This window comes from Aphidius gifuensis, linkage group LG1 (assembly GCF_014905175.1).
Source record: "Aphidius gifuensis isolate YNYX2018 linkage group LG1, ASM1490517v1, whole genome shotgun sequence".
Lineage (NCBI taxonomy): Eukaryota > Metazoa > Arthropoda > Insecta > Hymenoptera > Braconidae > Aphidius > Aphidius gifuensis.
In genome coordinates, this window is record NC_057788.1 from 4,542,418 (window position 1) to 4,559,458 (window position 17,041).

The 17,041-nt window shown below is 22.3% G+C and overlaps 4 protein-coding genes across 5 annotated transcripts; 1 reads left to right on the top strand and 3 right to left on the bottom strand.

Moving 5' to 3' along the window:
- Positions 1–1,017: 1,017 nt before the first annotated feature.
- LOC122861086 (centromere-associated protein E) lies at positions 1,018–5,316 on the bottom strand. Its single transcript, XM_044165256.1, has 9 exons — positions 5,184–5,316; positions 3,313–3,461; positions 3,013–3,232; positions 2,595–2,909; positions 2,337–2,533; positions 2,111–2,266; positions 1,751–2,039; positions 1,546–1,674; positions 1,018–1,466 (listed from the first exon to the last, which is right to left on the bottom strand). Exons 2-9 carry the CDS (start codon positions 3,396–3,398, stop codon positions 1,212–1,214), a joined length of 1,647 nt encoding a protein of 548 aa, XP_044021191.1. The 5' UTR covers positions 3,399–3,461; positions 5,184–5,316; the 3' UTR covers positions 1,018–1,211.
- A 221-nt stretch (positions 5,317–5,537) lies between these two features.
- LOC122861087 (deoxynucleoside kinase) lies at positions 5,538–8,421 on the top strand. Of its 2 annotated transcripts, none has more exons than XM_044165257.1 (4): positions 5,538–5,700; positions 6,656–6,849; positions 6,937–7,186; positions 7,593–8,421. In XM_044165257.1, the coding sequence occupies exons 1-4, from the start codon at positions 5,688–5,690 to the stop codon at positions 7,916–7,918; spliced, it is 783 nt and encodes a 260-aa protein (XP_044021192.1). In that variant the 5' UTR covers positions 5,538–5,687; the 3' UTR covers positions 7,919–8,421. The 2 variants fall into 2 exon arrangements, with proteins under 2 accessions (XP_044021192.1, XP_044021193.1); XM_044165258.1 differs by lacking the exon at positions 5,538–5,700 and adding an exon at positions 6,420–6,467 and having other exon boundaries at positions 7,593–8,243.
- On the bottom strand, positions 8,192–11,441 carry LOC122847863 (high affinity cationic amino acid transporter 1-like). The gene is made up of 8 exons (XM_044145720.1): positions 11,332–11,441; positions 10,996–11,230; positions 10,692–10,752; positions 10,548–10,615; positions 10,226–10,486; positions 9,375–10,163; positions 9,251–9,290; positions 8,192–8,201 (listed from the first exon to the last, which is right to left on the bottom strand). Exons 2-8 carry the CDS (start codon positions 11,222–11,224, stop codon positions 8,192–8,194), a joined length of 1,458 nt encoding a protein of 485 aa, XP_044001655.1. The 5' UTR covers positions 11,225–11,230; positions 11,332–11,441.
- Positions 11,442–11,965: 524 nt separating this feature from the next.
- Positions 11,966–15,666, bottom strand: LOC122861089 (high affinity cationic amino acid transporter 1-like). Its single transcript, XM_044165259.1, has 6 exons — positions 15,477–15,666; positions 15,107–15,344; positions 14,368–14,496; positions 13,823–14,119; positions 12,589–13,737; positions 11,966–12,488 (listed from the first exon to the last, which is right to left on the bottom strand). Exons 2-6 carry the CDS (start codon positions 15,336–15,338, stop codon positions 12,376–12,378), a joined length of 1,920 nt encoding a protein of 639 aa, XP_044021194.1. The 5' UTR covers positions 15,339–15,344; positions 15,477–15,666; the 3' UTR covers positions 11,966–12,375.
- Between the last annotated feature and the right edge of the window lie 1,375 nt (positions 15,667–17,041).

Sequence of the window (17,041 nt, forward strand, 5' to 3'; positions counted from 1 at the left end):
TATAAATAATTTCAAAATTAAATAATACATTTTTATTTTTTGTAATTAATTATTGTGTTTAATATTTTTAAAATTATTATAATTATTCAATTAGAAACACGAATAACTTTTTGTACAATACGTAAATAAAAATATTCTGGATCAGCAAAAAAGTAATAATATAAAGCGATACACTGGCTGTACAATACGTTTAGAATATTTGAAAAATCATATAAAAAAATTTAGTTGAATGAAATTATCATAATCTAAATATCAAGCATATATTCCATGAGTGAAGATGAAATTTAAAAAAATAAAACAAACTGTAGAATTTAATAAGTAGAATATTAATTTTAGGTAAGATATAAAAATTTAAAAAAAAAAATGTAAATAGAGAGATTAAAAAAGTGGTTTAAAAAAAAAAATAATGAACATGATGATATAAAAATTATGAAACGAATTTAGTTGATAATTAAATTATACCAAAAAATGTTCATAACGAATGTTATTAAAAAAGAAATTGTTGACAGACGACAATATAAAAATTTCTAATTTATTTTTTCTCCTAGAACAAAAAAAAAACTAAACAGAAGACCTGTTTTAATATATTTTTGAGTATAAATTTTATAATATTATGCTTCTAATATTCAAACAACATTTAAATATAATTATCCTGAAATTTTTAAAGTTTATTTTCAACTATTTTTATATTTCGAATTTTAGAAATTTGTCTCGACGTGTAGACAAAACTCGGAAGTTTTCGCTTCATGTCATCGAAAAAAAATATTTCTACAAAGAAATTTCATGAAATTATTATTCTATCATTAAAATAACACTGAAATCTAATTATCCTAAAAATTTTAAAATCATATTTCAATTGTTTTTAATTTTTTTCGAATTTTATAAATTTTTTGTTTTCCAGTATTTTGAGCTAGGTTGATGTTTGTTTGAAAATTCTACTTCTCTTTGAAATTAGACCTAAATATAATTATCCTATAATTTATAAAATTAACTTTCAATAAATAATAATTAATTTTTGTATATTTATTTTTCAGAAATATCATAGTAATATACTATTTTTTATTAAAATGCATTTTTACATTTTGCAAATGAGATGACAGTAAGTATTATTTAAAATAACATTTATAATTAATATTAAAATATAATGTTGATAATTTTTTTTTATATTTAAAAAAGTAATTAATATTGAAACTTCATTAAATACGTATTAATTATGTATGATTTATAATTTCATTTGATTTTGGTAAATCAAGTTCTTTGTAATTATCGGGTACAGGATGTGGTCCTGGTTTTTTAAAATCATTAGCTTTTTCTTGTACTTCTTTAAATGATTCTTTGATATTATCCAAAGCAGTACCAAGACCACTTTTTATTTCATTAAATTCATGAGTAACAAGTGACAATCTCCCCAAAAGATAATTTAAATTTTCATCAACTTCAGCCATTCTTTTTGTTATTTCTCCAACCTTTTGTCAGATAAAAAAAAAAAAAAAAAATTAATAAAGTTCACAGTTATATTGAAAACTAATTAATCAAAAAAATTACCTTGTTTTCCATTCCACCCATTGTTGTGGTTGTTCCATTAACATAAACTTCATTTTGTTTATGAAGTTTTTCTAATGCTCTTGCACTTTCAGTCATTTGTTGATACATCACATTTATTTGTCTCCATATCTAAAAATTAATTAACAAATAAAATTAACTTATTATTAGTCTTTTTTATTTTATTATTATCTCTATTATTTATTACCTGATTCATTTCTTGTTCCATTTTACTTGTTAAATTAGCAACAGCACCATTTTGATTGTCCATAATGTCATTTGATATTCCATCAAATCTTGTACTAAGTGTATCATTAATATTAATACCCTGTGTTTTAACTAAATCACCAACTTCCAAGAGAATTTGATGTACTCCATATTCAACTCTTTTTTTAGTATCTAAAACATGATCTGCCATTGATACCATAACTGATTGTCCTTTTTCTAAATCACGAAGTTCTTGATTAACTCGTTCAGCATTATTTGCCAAATCTAGTCTATAATTAAGTTATCAAATTATTTTACAAAATACATTCTATAAAAAATGATTTACATTCAATTTAAATACCTCAATTGACGAATTGAATCTTGTGATTCTTCACGATTTTCTTTGGCTTTATTATCAAGTACATTTGTCTTTTCAATAATAACATCTTCCAGTGCATGTTTAGCTTCATTCAATGCTGTTTTAGTTTCATTATGAAGTGCTTTAACTTCCGATATTCTTAAATAAAAATAAATTAGTAAGTTTAAATATAACCACATGAAAATATATATTTTTTAAAATAACATACAGTGGAATTTTTTGTATACGATCTGAAGTATCTTCAACAATATTTTTAAGTCTTTCAAGTGCTCGTGTTTGTTCTTCAATAGCTAAATTTGGTGAGTCACTTGGTTTATTAATATTATCATGAATTATTTGTGTATTTTTTTTGAGTACTTCAAGTGATGCCTCGATATCAACAATTTTTGATCCAATTGTTTTCATCTAAAATATTATTATTTAAATTAATTTCAATGATAAATAAATTTCGAATATAAATTATTACCTCAGTTGATACAAGATTAATTTTTTCAGTTTCATTATTATTACTTTCTTTAAGTTTTTTTGTAATAACATCAAGTCCAATTTCAAGATGTGAAATTTGACTACCAAGTGATGATTCAGTTTCATTTAATTTTAAAATAATATCAGATGAATAATCAACAACTGGAGGTGCAACTGTTGTTGTAGTTGTTGATTCTTTTGTTTTAATTTCATTTAATTTACGATCCATATCATTAAACCAACCTTCCAAACGACTTGATAATAAATCCACTGTGTTTGATGTTTTTTGTATTTGTATTCTCTCACGTTCATCTTTCTGCAGTATCATATTATTATTAAATTAATATTGTCATCATTTTTAACTTGATAATATACATAGAATAAAAATTAAAATTTCGAAAAAATAAATAAATAAATACCTGAGAAATAAGTTGTTCAACTCCACTAATTTTTTCTTCGAGTTTATTTAAATTTGTCTTAAATCCATCAATTGTTGATACTTTTTTTCCCAATAAACTTAAAGCTTTTTTAAGTTGTTCACCAAGTTGACGTTCTCGTACTTCATGTCGTTCTAATTTTTCTGTATTTTCTCGCATCATGTGTACAAGACTCAGCATTGCATCTTTAATATCTTCATGTCTAGAAAAAATAAAAATAAATATCACCAATTTAAGTAATAATTACTAATCATAATAAAATAAATATAAAATTTTATTTACGTTATTTCTCTTGATTCAATTTGTTGAATATTTAAATCAAATATTTGAAGTAAAAATATTGTAATGATCCACAATTTTATTGCCATTTTTTATATATTTTTTTATTATTTATTATTTTGTAGAACAATAACACATCAACTTTAATTAATCTGTAATAATAATCAAAGCAATAATTAATAACTTGATAGTAGTTAATGTAATTTTATTTTGCACATGTTTGTTATTAAAATAATACTGTAAACTCAATTTTATAAATTAGATCATTATTATCAGTTGTTTATTATTAAAATTAAATAATATATTTAATATGTTTATTTATATTAATTAATATTTTTCATAATTTTACATTTCTTTTTTTTTTTTGGAAGCTAATAAATTTTTTTTATGGATTTATTTTAATTCAATGAGGCAGTTAGCTGAGATAAGACAAGTCCAGGGGTCACTCTTTATATGAACTTTTCATCTTTTTTTTATTCTCAGTAAGTATTTATTATTCCTATCACAATCTTACTATTTTTTAAAAATTCTATCATAATAGATATATTATTATTTTCACAAAAAGAAATACATAAATAATAATTTACTGATGCTAATTAATAAATATGAAAATATCTATTTAAATTATATTTTAAAAAATAAACTATTTTTTTTTTTTTTTTATTATTTAGTCTGATTACTACGAAGAAAAGTAATCATTAATTTTTTTTAATGAATGGTTTGTGTAGCATATTTTTTTTTTTTTTTTTTGTGTAATATTTTAATGGGTTTATTTTTTTACATTGGCATTGCAGAGTCAAGGTCTTTGCCCCTTTGCTTTCCAAGTTCAACGTGCAACAAAAAAAAAATATATAAAAAATATTTTATTAAATAAATGCGTTGATTTATTTTCTGTTTATAATAAAATCTATACAAAATGTATGTAAGTTGATGAACTTTTTTATGATATTAAATGAGACAAATATATCTGTTTTATAGAGATCGAGTGTAGCATAAATATTTAATGATATAGTAGTTAACTGTGTATATTTAGAAATTAAATTCTTATTTTTTTTTTTCGTAGATAAAGATGATGATGATGGCTCAAAAAAATAAGAAAAAATTGTCTTATCCTCGAAACCATGTGGCCTATTCAAGCATATCAAAGAGCCATCTGCTTTTTTTTATTTCTTTTTTTTTTATCAACATATTTATCAAATACTTGTTTCATATATTTTTCTAATATCTATAAATTGTTTAAAATAACTTTCAATATTATTTTTTTGGAAATTATAAGATTTATTGTTTGAATAATATATTTTAATATCTAAGAAAATATTTTTTTCTTATTTTAAATTATTAATATGTCAATTTTAATTTTTTCAATGAAAAAAATCATACTTATCAAACTTTTTATGAGATAATTAATTTTAATGATAAGATACTTTGTTAGTTTTATTTATTTTTTTTTGTTTGATATTATGCCAACTACTATAATAATATTTAAATATACTTGGAATTTATATATCACACAGTTAATTTTAATATTTTTAAGAAATATCGTTAAAATTTTATGAGCTTCTTTGAATTATTTTTTTCTTTCACACTTAAATATAATTTTATTTTAAAACATTTATGTACAAAAAGAAAGCCTAAATTTATTAACTTTTTTAAAAATAAAAAATTATAATATTAAACATTATTTATATCCCCTTTTTTTCGACAAATTAAATTAGAAAAAATAACAAATTAGTTTAAAAAAAAAAAAAACAAATAATAGTTTATTTAAATTTTCATGGTAATTTAAAATAATAAATAAATAATTATTTAATTAAATAATTACAATGATTAATTTAAAAAAAAAAAAGGAAAATAGAAATTATTTAATTTCTCACCAATAATATTTAAAAATCAACTTGATGAATTTTTTAAAAATTTGAGTCGTTGAATCAAAGCTCTGTAGTCTTCGTTGTTTCACCAAGATTTAAGAACTGAACATCTTGATCCAACTCATCCATTAGCTAACACCGTAAATACTCGGAGAATTTTTTTTTAAATCTTTCGCGGATGTATCCCCATTCTCCATCAAAAAAAGAAATTTATTTTTTCCTCCTTACGGATTATTTTCAAATCTCCAAGACAAAAATATATATTTGTCGATAAAAATACATTCTTTTTTATCAACCTCATAAACATCAAAAAAATAAAAATAATAACAATCAAAATAATAACAATAATCATCACGTTAATGATGAAATACCGAATGAAAAAAAATAGTCATAAAATCCACGTGTTTTTATTAATTTTTCAATAATCGAAAAACGTATTAGTTAATTGATCCTCCATTTTCGATTTTTCATAATACAATTAAAATTTATAAAATAAATAATTAGTGAATCATGTCGTTACTTGGTAAGTACCATTATTGTTTATATTTATTTTTTTTTTTATGATAAGAAATAATCGATTCAAGACAATCAACAAAACATGTGTAATTTTATTCAAGCGAATTCAATAAATAATGACAATTGATTATTTTCATTGTTGAAAAAGAAAAAAAAAAACAAAAAGTAATTCGTTGAATAAATTACTAGCTTATTGTTGTTGAATAATTTTTGTGGAATAACACATGTAATTATTTATCCAGTTGACCTCGAAGCAAATTTGAGTCGTAATTTTAAAATAACAATAATAAATTTTATTTTACAACAAACGACAACAAGCAATTTATTAAATCATTTATATTTTATCAATAAAAAAAATTAATACTCTATTGAAATTATTATCACGGTTAATGTTTATAAATAATTAGAAATTTTAATAATAATAATAATTTAATATTTTAGTTTGTATAAAAATCACAAGCGCCACTAGAAATTAATGTTATTTAAGCGGGAAATATTCCACAATTGGCGGGAAATAGTGATGACGTCCTAGACAGTTTTTTTTTTTTTGTTGTAGATTTTTCATGTGGCATTTGTTATAAAACTGGTTTGCATTTTCATCTTGCATCATAGTTGGCTTGACCAAATCTTTTGTTGATAAAAATTAAAAATTAAATTCTAGTTTTATAAATAAAAATAAATTAAAAATTATAAATCTTGATTAAATATATCATTTTTTTATTTACTTAACCTGTCAATTATTTGGTGTGATTTTAATTTATTCATAAACACAAGGTTTGTCAATTTTTATCAAGATTATCTGTTGTTTTGTTGATAAGCATAGCATAAAAGTGTGTAATAAAAATTAATCATATTTTTTTTATGTTAATTGTGATATTTTTAATTTTTCAAGGACAAATATTTATTGTTTTTCTTTTGTTATATGAAGCTTTTGTTAATTTTGTTTATTTAATTTTTTTCAGGAAGATTAACATCAAGGTTTCTGGTCAAAATGTCTCCATGCAAAAATCAAAAACGTCCATTTACTGTGTGTATTGAGGGAAATATTGGAAGTGGAAAAACAACATTTCTCAATAATTTTAAACAATTTAATAATACATTAGTTTTACAAGAGCCTGTTGAACTTTGGAGAAATGTTGAGGGAAATAATTTATTGGTAAGATTAAATTAACAATAATTAATTAAAATTTTTTACTTGTATTATTTTTTGATAAATTAATTAAATGGTTTTTAATTTAATTAGGAATTGATGTACTCAAATCCAGAAAGATATGCATGTCTTTTTCAATCTTATGTTCAATTAACAATGCTTCAATTGCACACAATGAAAACACATTTACCTTACAAAGTCATGGAAAGATCTGTTTACAGTGCAAGATGTTTTATTGAACATATGAAACGTGCAAATACAGTTAAAGATTTTGAAGCAACAGTACTTGAAAAATGGTACGATTGGTGTGTTAACAATGCTGCCATTGAAACTGATCTTATTGGTGAGTTAATTATTATTTTTTATTTACCATTAACATCTATAACATCAGCTCATTATCCACATAATCCACCACAATCAAAAATTTTATTACCTTTAGTAATTTTTTTGTTAAATTAATTCTAGGCTTGTTTTTTTTTTCGTTGTACATTTTATATAAAAAGCAATTTAGTTTTTCATTTTTTGTTTACGTAATATTTATTAATAGTTTCATTACAAATAGATTGTGATTTTTATTATTTTTCAAATACATTGTTGTTATTGTTTTCCTTTTTTAAATTAAATTAGTAGTATTAAAGTTGAAATTAAAAATGAACAATATCATTGAAACATTTTCATCTCATTATTTTTCAATATATTCAATTCATATAAATATATTTTTTAATTTGAAAAATTGTTGATTATTACAGTGTACTTAAGAACAACACCAGAAATTGTTTACAAAAGAATGCGTCAACGTGCACGTAAAGAGGAAGACTGTGTGTCTCTTGAGTATCTCAAACAAATTCATGATATACATGAAGCATGGTTATATCATCGTACATTATTTGACGTACCAGCACCAGTTATTGTACTTGAAGGTGATCAATCAATGCAAGAAATGTTTGTACAATTTGAATCTTGTAAAAATGATATTTTTTCAAGACAACGAGATGTTGAAAGAGACACTAGAATAACATCTGGTCTTAATTCATCTGTAACACCAACTAAAATTCAAGCTGGTGCATCAGATTAATTATCAATTATTATTTTAAAAATAATTAATATTTATAAAAATGGATCAAATTAATTAGCTCATCAAATGAGTTTTATTTTTATTTTTTTTCAAACAATAATTAGATAAATTTTGACGACATGCAATTAATTGTTTGAGAAAATATGGCTATTTTTTAATTTAAAAAAAGAAACAGTAAAATTGATTACTCTTTTTATATTATTAATAATTTCATTGCAATTTATTTTTTTTGTATTGACGTATAGTACACTACACTATTCAATTTGACAATTTTTATTTAATTCTAAAAATCGTCATAACAATTAAACTTGAAAATTTATAATTTTGAAAAATAACCAAAGGTGACAAACAATTATTTATTATTCGGATAAAAAAGTGATATTAATAAGCAAATTAATTTGATTAATATTATTAGTATAATTATATTTTTATAAGTTTAAAATATTATCAATTATAAAATAAAAATAAACATAAATAAATGAAATATATACAAATAAATTACTATTCTTTGGTTATAAAATTTTTTATTTTGTCAATAGAATTTTATTCTATTTACAAATATTCATTTTCATATTATTTTTTTTTTCTTTTCTAGCAATTTATTATAATTATTATTTTAAAATTAGTGTATCTAAATATGTTGAGACTTTAAAAAGATATATTTAGATATAGTTTTTTTTTTTTATAAAAGAAGATTGAATTAATTTTATCTTTTTTTTCTGCAACTTGAATCGAACAAGCGGCGAGACTTTCACGAGATAACTGTCTCGTATCGATAACAAAATTCTCAGTAGACAAGAAAATAAAAATACATATGACGTATAAAACCCATGTGACGTACAAGTTTTGAGTATTTCATTTTTTGAATTTTTCAAGAAGACAATTAAATATCTAAATAATTTATTTTTTTTGATAAAACTTAGGATGAATTTTTTTGCATATCTCTTTTACCTTGCAGACTATTTTTCATTCCATATAAAATATAAATAGCAATACCTTTTAAAAAAAAACAAAACAGTAAAGTTTAAAAAGCCGGTTAATTTTTTTTTCAAATAATTTTATAGTTAAATTGACAATAAATATTTACCCAATGTCATCCAAATGACAAATCTAATCCATGTCATTTTATTCAAGTATACCATGAGCAAAGTATTTACAAAAATACTTAAACATGGTATCAAAGGTACACATGGTACCCTAAAAATAATATCAACCTTAGCAGTTGGTTGTCGGCCAATAATAATTATTAAAATAATTAATAAAATTCCAATAGTTGACAATCCAATGTATCCAATAATTTTACAATAATAATTATCATCTCGATATGAAAAAATAATATTTCTCATGATGGCAAAAATAAAACTAAAAATAGCTAAATAAAAATATAATAATTATTAATTTAAATAATAATATTTTATAATTAATAAAACAAAAAAAAAAAAATTAAATTTCTTACTAAAAATAAAAATTGTCCAGCTGGCAATTTTACATGTGACGTCTGTTGGACTTTTTTGTTTACTCAGATTAAAAAATTGCATCAAGTAATCACGAGTCGTTGGTTTATTTTTATCATCATTTGAATTTAATATTACGACTTTATTATTATCATGATTTTGATATCTCAAAAAAAGTACAGACATTGCGACAATTGAATATGCAAGTAGTGAACCAATTGATGCCATAGAAACAAGTTGTTCCAAGTCAAATATCATTGTCATAATTCCAGTTACAATACCACTTATAATTGTTGCAAAAATTGGTGTTTGAGTATTTTTATTAATACTTGTAAAACATTTAAAAATTAATCCATCATTTGCCATTGCATTGAGTATACGTGATGCTGGAAATAATGCACCAATTAGACTTGGAATCATTGCAACTAAACCACCAATGTTAACAATTATTCCAATTTCCGGCATTTTAACTTGTTTAAATACATGAGGAAATGCTGAATCTGGATTTTGTAAATAATAAGGCCACATTAATGTCAGCACAATTGCAATTGACATGTAAGATATAAATATTATTATCAATGATATTATTATTGCACGTGGTACATTTTTTTTTGGATTTTTTGATTCTTCACTGCATGAAGCAATTGCATCGAAACCAATAAAACCAAAAAATGATTGTGCTGCACCAGATATTATTCCACTTATTTCAAATGGTACAAATCCACCATTTCCAACATTAACATTAATTTCAGTAACCTTGTTTGGAGATATTTGCCAATATTTTATATTAGCTGAAATTATAAAAATTATTTTTACAAACTTATTTATTCATGGGGATAATTTTTCGATTTACCATTAAATGCTCCGGCAATTATAACAATAATTATTGTCGTTAAATTTATAGCTCCAAATATTAAATTTAAATAGTTTGACTCTTTAACTCCAATACAAAGAAACACTGTTAATATTATTACAATTAAAAGTGCAAAAAAATCAGGATATTTTGCAAAATTTTTAAATTCAAATGATACAATTGATTTTTGATATTCGTGGATTGAATTATTTGATAGGGAGTCAATGTATTTACTCAAACCTTTAGCAACACTTGCTGTACCTTTTATAAACATGTAAAAAAATGTTAATGTTATTTTTATTTATGATTGAATAATTATTACCAATTATATATTCAAACACAAGATTCCAGCCAATAATAAAAGCAATAAATTCACCAACTGTTACGTAACTGTCGAAAATAAAAAAAAAACATTGAACAGCATTCGAATTTATCGAAATAGATAAATTAATTTAATTTTCATTACGAATAAATGTAAGCTGATCCTGATTTTGGTACTCGTGATGCAAATTCAGCATAACATATTCCTTAAAAATAAAAAAAATATATTGATATTTTTAAAACAAACAGTCGTCTCATTTTTAAATTTGTCTTTTGATAATTATTTTTTTTTATCACTACATTAAAATGTAGTTAAATATAGCATGATTTTTTTTGAATGTCATTATTCTAATGATGAGATTGAACTATTTTTAAAATGTTTTGATAATAATATTTATGATAAATGTATAATTTAAGTGAAATAAAATTTATAAAAGAAAGAAATTTACCAGAAAGTGCAGATGCAATTGCTGCAATTAAAAATGATATACAAACAGCTGGTCCAGCATGATTTTTTGCAACTTCTGCAGCTAAAATGTAAATACCAAGACCAAGTGTTGCTCCAACACCGAGTGCTGTTAAATCAAATATTCCCATAACACGTGCCATTTGATTTTTTGACTCATCAGTATGATCATCACGTCGTCTTGATATTGATTGCCATAATTTTCGTTTCATTTTCAACTACACAATAATAAATTTTAAATAGTTTTTTTGGTTTTTTTTTTTTTTACATATTTAAATTATCATTAGTTTGAATGAATTTTTTTTATAAATAAAATTACATTTTATTTTGATAGGTAATTGGATAAATGAATAAAAAAACTAGAAAAAAATAAGTAATAGAAATTATTGAGGTCGTGAGATTCTTCCTCGTCAATAACCGACTGATAAATCAAAGAAAATAAAATATAATTTTGAGGCCAAACGCCGCTGGCAATAAATAAAAACAAAATATCTATTTTTTAAGAAGAAATAATTTTTACAGAACAAGAGCTGATTATTTTTTAAAAAAAATATGATTAATATTACTTACTAATTATTTTTTATTTTTAAAATTAATCACATAAATTGTCGAATGATTGTAACGAGGTTTTAAAATAATAAAAAAATAATAACTTTTATTTTGATAACATCTAGAGTACATTAAACTTGTTCACAACCGTTTCATGTTTTTTTTTTTTTTATAATTTGTTTATTGTTTTTTTTAATGACAAAGTGTAGAGTGTGGTTTTAAAGTATTAAAAATAAAATTTAATCTGTCATAATATTTTTTTTTTCAACTCAGCCAGATGAATTGAATTAATTTTTTTTTTTTATTCTATATTTAGTAATAAATATAAATTGAAAGTTGGTGAAATTTATTCTTCACTGATAGTAGGATATTTTTTTAAATAAAAAAACAATTGGTAACAACAATATTTACATAATTTAAAACTTTATTTATTTTTCAATTTTAACAATTTTTAATTTATTAAAAATATATCGCTAATTAAATTAACAATTTATTTTTTTAATTTTAATTCGTCAATTAAAAATAGACAAAAAATCAAATTTGTATATTAATTTTTTTAACATTTCATTTTCACAATAAAAAAAAAATGAGTTTTGCTAATAAATTTATTGATGATATATTTTAAAAAGATTTATATCAATTGTAAATTTAATTGTTGTAAATATAAAAATCTATAATTGACTTAATTTGTTTTTCATGCATAATTATTGTATAAAATTTCTTTCAATTGAATTATTGATAATTGATTTTTAAAATAAAATAATTCAATGAGTAAAACTGTATTATTAAAAATAGAAAAAAAAAAAAAAAAAAACTAGTCACAGCTCTTGGGATTAAATTTTTCAGGCTCAGCTTCAAGTTGCATGCGTTTGTCCCTCTGGCCCTGAACGCTATTTTTAATACCATAGAAAAAGTATATACCTAAACCTAGAAAATAAAAATAAATATATATAAATAAAAATCAAAAAAATTACAATTGAATATTGAAAATTAATAAAATAAATAATAATTATTTATTGATATTTACCTACACACAGCCAGGCCATAAATCTCAACCATGTAGTACTTTCCAAATTAGCCATAAGTAATGCATTTACAAAAATACTTAGACAAGGTAAAAATGGTGCTAAAGGTACTTTAAAATTAATATCAACTTTTGCAACTGGTTGTCTTGACATTGATACAATACACAGTAACATTAAAACTCCAATAAATATTAACAAACTATATCCAATAATTTTATGATCATTCAAAAATGATTTATCATTTGAAAATATCATAAGTGATATTATTCCAAATGTAATACTAAAAAATGTAAATAAATCAATGGCAATACAAGCAATTTGTCCACTAATAAAAGTTGGTTCTTTGATATTTTTAGTATTAAATACTTGACCCAAATAATTACTAAGACAAATTTCATCATTTGAAATTGATGATTCTGTTGATGTAATTGTATCATCACTTCTTTTATCATCATTTGTATCATCATTTTTTTGATATCTCAAAAATAATACTGACATTGCAACAATTGAATATGCTAATAATGTACCAGTTGATGCTAAATCAGCAAGTTGTTCAACATCAAATATCAATGTCATAAATCCAATTAATGTACCAGATACAATTGTTGCAAATAATGGTGTTTGTGTTTTTTTATTAATTATTGAAAATCGTTTGAATAATAATCCATCACTTGCCATTGAATATAATATACGTGGTAATGGAAACATTGCACCAATAAGACTTGTTATAAGTGCACATATACCACCAACATTAACTATTTTACCAATAACTTTAACACCAACTTTTTCAAATGCTGATGGAAATGCTGTTTTAGCATCTACATTGTAATAAGGTACCATTAATGTTAATACAATTGAAACTAATAAATATGCAATTGTTGCAATTATTATTGCAAGTACAATTGATATTGGAATATTTTTTTTTGGATTAATAGCTTCTTCACCACAACTGGCAATTGAATCAAAACCAACTAAACCAAAAAATGCATGTGCAGCACCTTGAACAATACCATCAATTCCAAATGGCATAAAACCACCATTATCTGTTTTTATTTTATTTGTATTATTAGCAGTTTCATTTTTAATAATTATTGTTTCATTGAAATGACTAGATGTTGAATTTGCAGGTAGTTGCCAGTTTTCAGTATCAGCTAAAATTAAAAAACAAAAAAACAATAATTTAATTAGTCATAACAATTTAGTTGAGTTGATTTTCTTTTTTTTTTTTGTATATACCTTGAATAAATCCGACAATTATTATGATGAGTATTGTCCCAACATTTGCTGTTCCACATACGCGATTGAGAGTTGAAGATTCTTTGATACCAATTGAAAGAAATATTGTCAAAACCATGACAACCATAAAGGCAAAAAAATCCACATAATCACCAAAATAATTTGTTTCGGTCCCTGTTAATGATTTCGTCAAGTCATTCAGGTTTAATGCAAAAATTGATCTTAAATAATCGCTCATTTTATGTCCAAACAATGTATCTACATATTGACTAAAACTTCTGGCAACAGCTGCTGTACCTGAAAACAACAATTGAAATTTTAAACCTTTTTATCTTTGTCGATATTTTAATTGCATATTTTTACTAATTGGGTAGATAAATTTTGTGATCGATTCAAGCGAAGTGAAAGTTTTTAAAATTACAATATAAGGGTATTAATTAACTTTCTAAAACCCAAGCTTTTTTTGTCTTGTATATATTTAATTCAAAAATACCAAGTAATAATAAAAATAATTTTTGAAATTTTTTTTAAATTGTTAAACTTACCAATGATATATTCAAAAATTAAATTCCATCCAATAACAAAAGCAATGAATTCACCAACAGTGACATAACTGTAGGCATATGCTGATCCAGATTTTGGTACACGTGATGCAAATTCAGCATAACATATTGCTGTAAAAATAATAAAATAAAAAATAATCATCAATTGAAGAATATAAAAATGATTGATGATAAATTAAAAATAATTTAGAAAATAAATTGGAACAATTGAGTGGTGTGATACAATACAACTTAACAATTTTAAATATCAATATATCTATTTTTTTTTTTTTTTCTAACACATTAATTATTTATTTTTATAATATTCCTCATGACACGAATAGTTTTATGAGTCATTTTAAGCATCAGTAATCATTGAGGAAAAAAAATCAAATAAAATTACTATTGTCATGGATTTTTTTATTTTTTTTTTTTTCGATTGTTATCAGTTGAAAGTAATTAGTAGTGTGTTATCAAAATACAAGACATCAAAGTTGTTCTGACACACGCCTACATGATAAAAACAAGAATATAAATATAAAACTGATAACAATATGAAAAAATATAATCTTATCCAATTTCATTTATATAAATTAAAAAAAAAAGTAATCAAAATTGATAACAATTAAATTCAATTGTCAATTAAAGTAGCTAAATAATTATTATCAATTTTTTTTCTTAAAATATTTAGAACACTTGAATTATGATAAAAATAAAATGTTATATATGAAAAAATTCCTACCAGATAAACCTGATGCAATAGCTGCAATTAAAAATGATATGCATACAGCTGGTCCAGCATATTCTTTGGCAATTTGACCAGCAAGTGTGTAAACACCAAGACCAAGTGTTGCTCCAACTCCAAGCATTGTTAAATCAAGTACTCCCATAACACGTGCCATTTCAGTTTGTCGGTCATCCTTATCCTCAACACGTCGCCTTACCAATGCTCGCCACCATGATGATGAAGCCATTGTATTCTAAGAATAAATAAAACATAAAATAAATAAATACATATGTCTATTAAATATAAATAGAAAAAATTAGTAATATATTTATAAAATAAAAAAATAAAAAAATAGAAGCATAATATTATTTGTCAATTGACTTACTTATTTTTTTTATCACAACAGGTGAATTTTTTGTTGATTAAATATAAATGCCGGTAGTTGTATTCTCGATGAATGTTGTGTTATAACTGTCAGTCACTCAGGTCTTGGTGCTGTGTGTCGTTGTGGACATTGAGTTACGCGAATAACGAATAAGCTGGAACAGCATGGACTGAGAAGCATAAAGCATTCAAACTACATTCGAAATTCTTTTAACATTTATCGAGAGAAGGGGACCATTAGAATTATGTGTGAGGGGATAATGAGAAGGGATTGTAGAAATGTCATTGGTAGAAATAAAATAATATATAAATAATAATCAAACACGAAAAGACTTGCTTGACGTCTGGTCTCTTGTTTAATTTCGGAGAATTAAAAAATTCACACAATAATTATAATTATTAAAAAATTTTTTAGTTTAATTTATAAAATATGATGATTTATTGCTTTTAAATATATTTTTTTATTTTGTATGTTTAAATGCGTAATTAAAAAATATATACAATTTTCGTTTGAATTTTTTACTATTTTGTTTTTCGAATTTTTTTTTTTTTGACAATAGAATTTTTCTACGTTTTAAATAAATAAAAATTTTGAAATTATTTTGTTTTCGCTTTTATCGGGTATTTTGATGAATAAAGCTTTTGGTTTTTCCAATATGATAAGATAGCTATCAGGTATATTTTAAATTAATTTTTGTTATTCATTGGAAAAATAAAAAAATTTATTTATCAAATTTAACAATAATATGAATAAAATAATTTTTTTTTTTTTTTTCTTATTAAATATCTTTGACCTCACAGACAAGATTTTTATAAAAGTATTTTTAATTAAAAATTTACCTGATAATTTTTTTATCAATATTGGAATTAATCTGAGTTTATATTCTATTTAAAAAATTATTTTATTCCAATTTATAAAACATTATGATTTATAACTTTTAAATATATGAATTTTTTTATGTAGTACCTATATTTAAATTTTTATCAAGTATTTTTAAATAAAGTTTTTGGTTTTTCAATATTATAAGACAATTATCAGGTATATTTTAAATTAATTAATAAAATAATATTTACGAAATATCCTTGACCTCACAGACAAGACTTGTCTAGAAGTATTTTTAATTTAAAATTTTACCTGATAATTTTCTTATCAATATTAGAATTAATCTGAGTTTATGTTCTATTTAAAAATTGTTTCATTCCAGTTTATAAAACCTGATGATTTATTGCTTTTAAATATATATATATATTTATGTAGTATATTTAAATGCGTAATGAAAAAATATACAATTTAAGTTTTCATGTTTGTCAATAGTTTTTCTACGTTTTAAAAAAAATAAAAATTTTAAATTACATTGTTTTTTTATCAGGTATTTTGATAAAAAAAGTTTTTAGTTTTTTTTTCAATGTTATAAGACAATCAGGTATATTTTAAAAAAATAATTATTAAAATAATATTTACAATATATCCTTGACCTCACAGACAAAATTTTTCTAAAAGTATTTTTAATTAAAAATTTTACCTGATAATTTTCTTATCAATATCAAAATTAATCCGAGTTTATA

Coding starts and splice junctions, on each gene's coding strand:
- LOC122861086 (XM_044165256.1), bottom strand. CDS start 3,398: ATGGCAATAAAATTGTGGATCATTACAATATTTTTACTTCAAATATTT. Junction 2,534..2,594: donor TTAATCTTGTATCAACTGAG/GTAATAATTTAT, acceptor ATAATATTTTAG/ATGAAAACAATTGGATCAAA. Junction 2,040..2,110: donor GATTCAATTCGTCAATTGAG/GTATTTAAATTG, acceptor ACTTAATTATAG/ACTAGATTTGGCAAATAATG.
- LOC122861087 (XM_044165257.1), top strand. Junction 6,850..6,936: donor TTGAGGGAAATAATTTATTG/GTAAGATTAAAT, acceptor TAATTTAATTAG/GAATTGATGTACTCAAATCC. Junction 7,187..7,592: donor CATTGAAACTGATCTTATTG/GTGAGTTAATTA, acceptor TGATTATTACAG/TGTACTTAAGAACAACACCA.
- LOC122847863 (XM_044145720.1), bottom strand. CDS start 11,224: ATGAAACGAAAATTATGGCAATCAATATCAAGACGACGTGATGATCAT. Junction 10,616..10,691: donor GGATCAGCTTACATTTATTC/GTAATGAAAATT, acceptor TATTTTCGACAG/TTACGTAACAGTTGGTGAAT. Junction 9,291..9,374: donor CTGGACAATTTTTATTTTTA/GTAAGAAATTTA, acceptor ATTTTTATTTAG/CTATTTTTAGTTTTATTTTT.
- LOC122861089 (XM_044165259.1), bottom strand. CDS start 15,338: ATGGCTTCATCATCATGGTGGCGAGCATTGGTAAGGCGACGTGTTGAG. Junction 14,120..14,367: donor AATTTTTGAATATATCATTG/GTAAGTTTAACA, acceptor TGTTGTTTTCAG/GTACAGCAGCTGTTGCCAGA. Junction 13,738..13,822: donor AATTGTCGGATTTATTCAAG/GTATATACAAAA, acceptor TTTTAATTTTAG/CTGATACTGAAAACTGGCAA.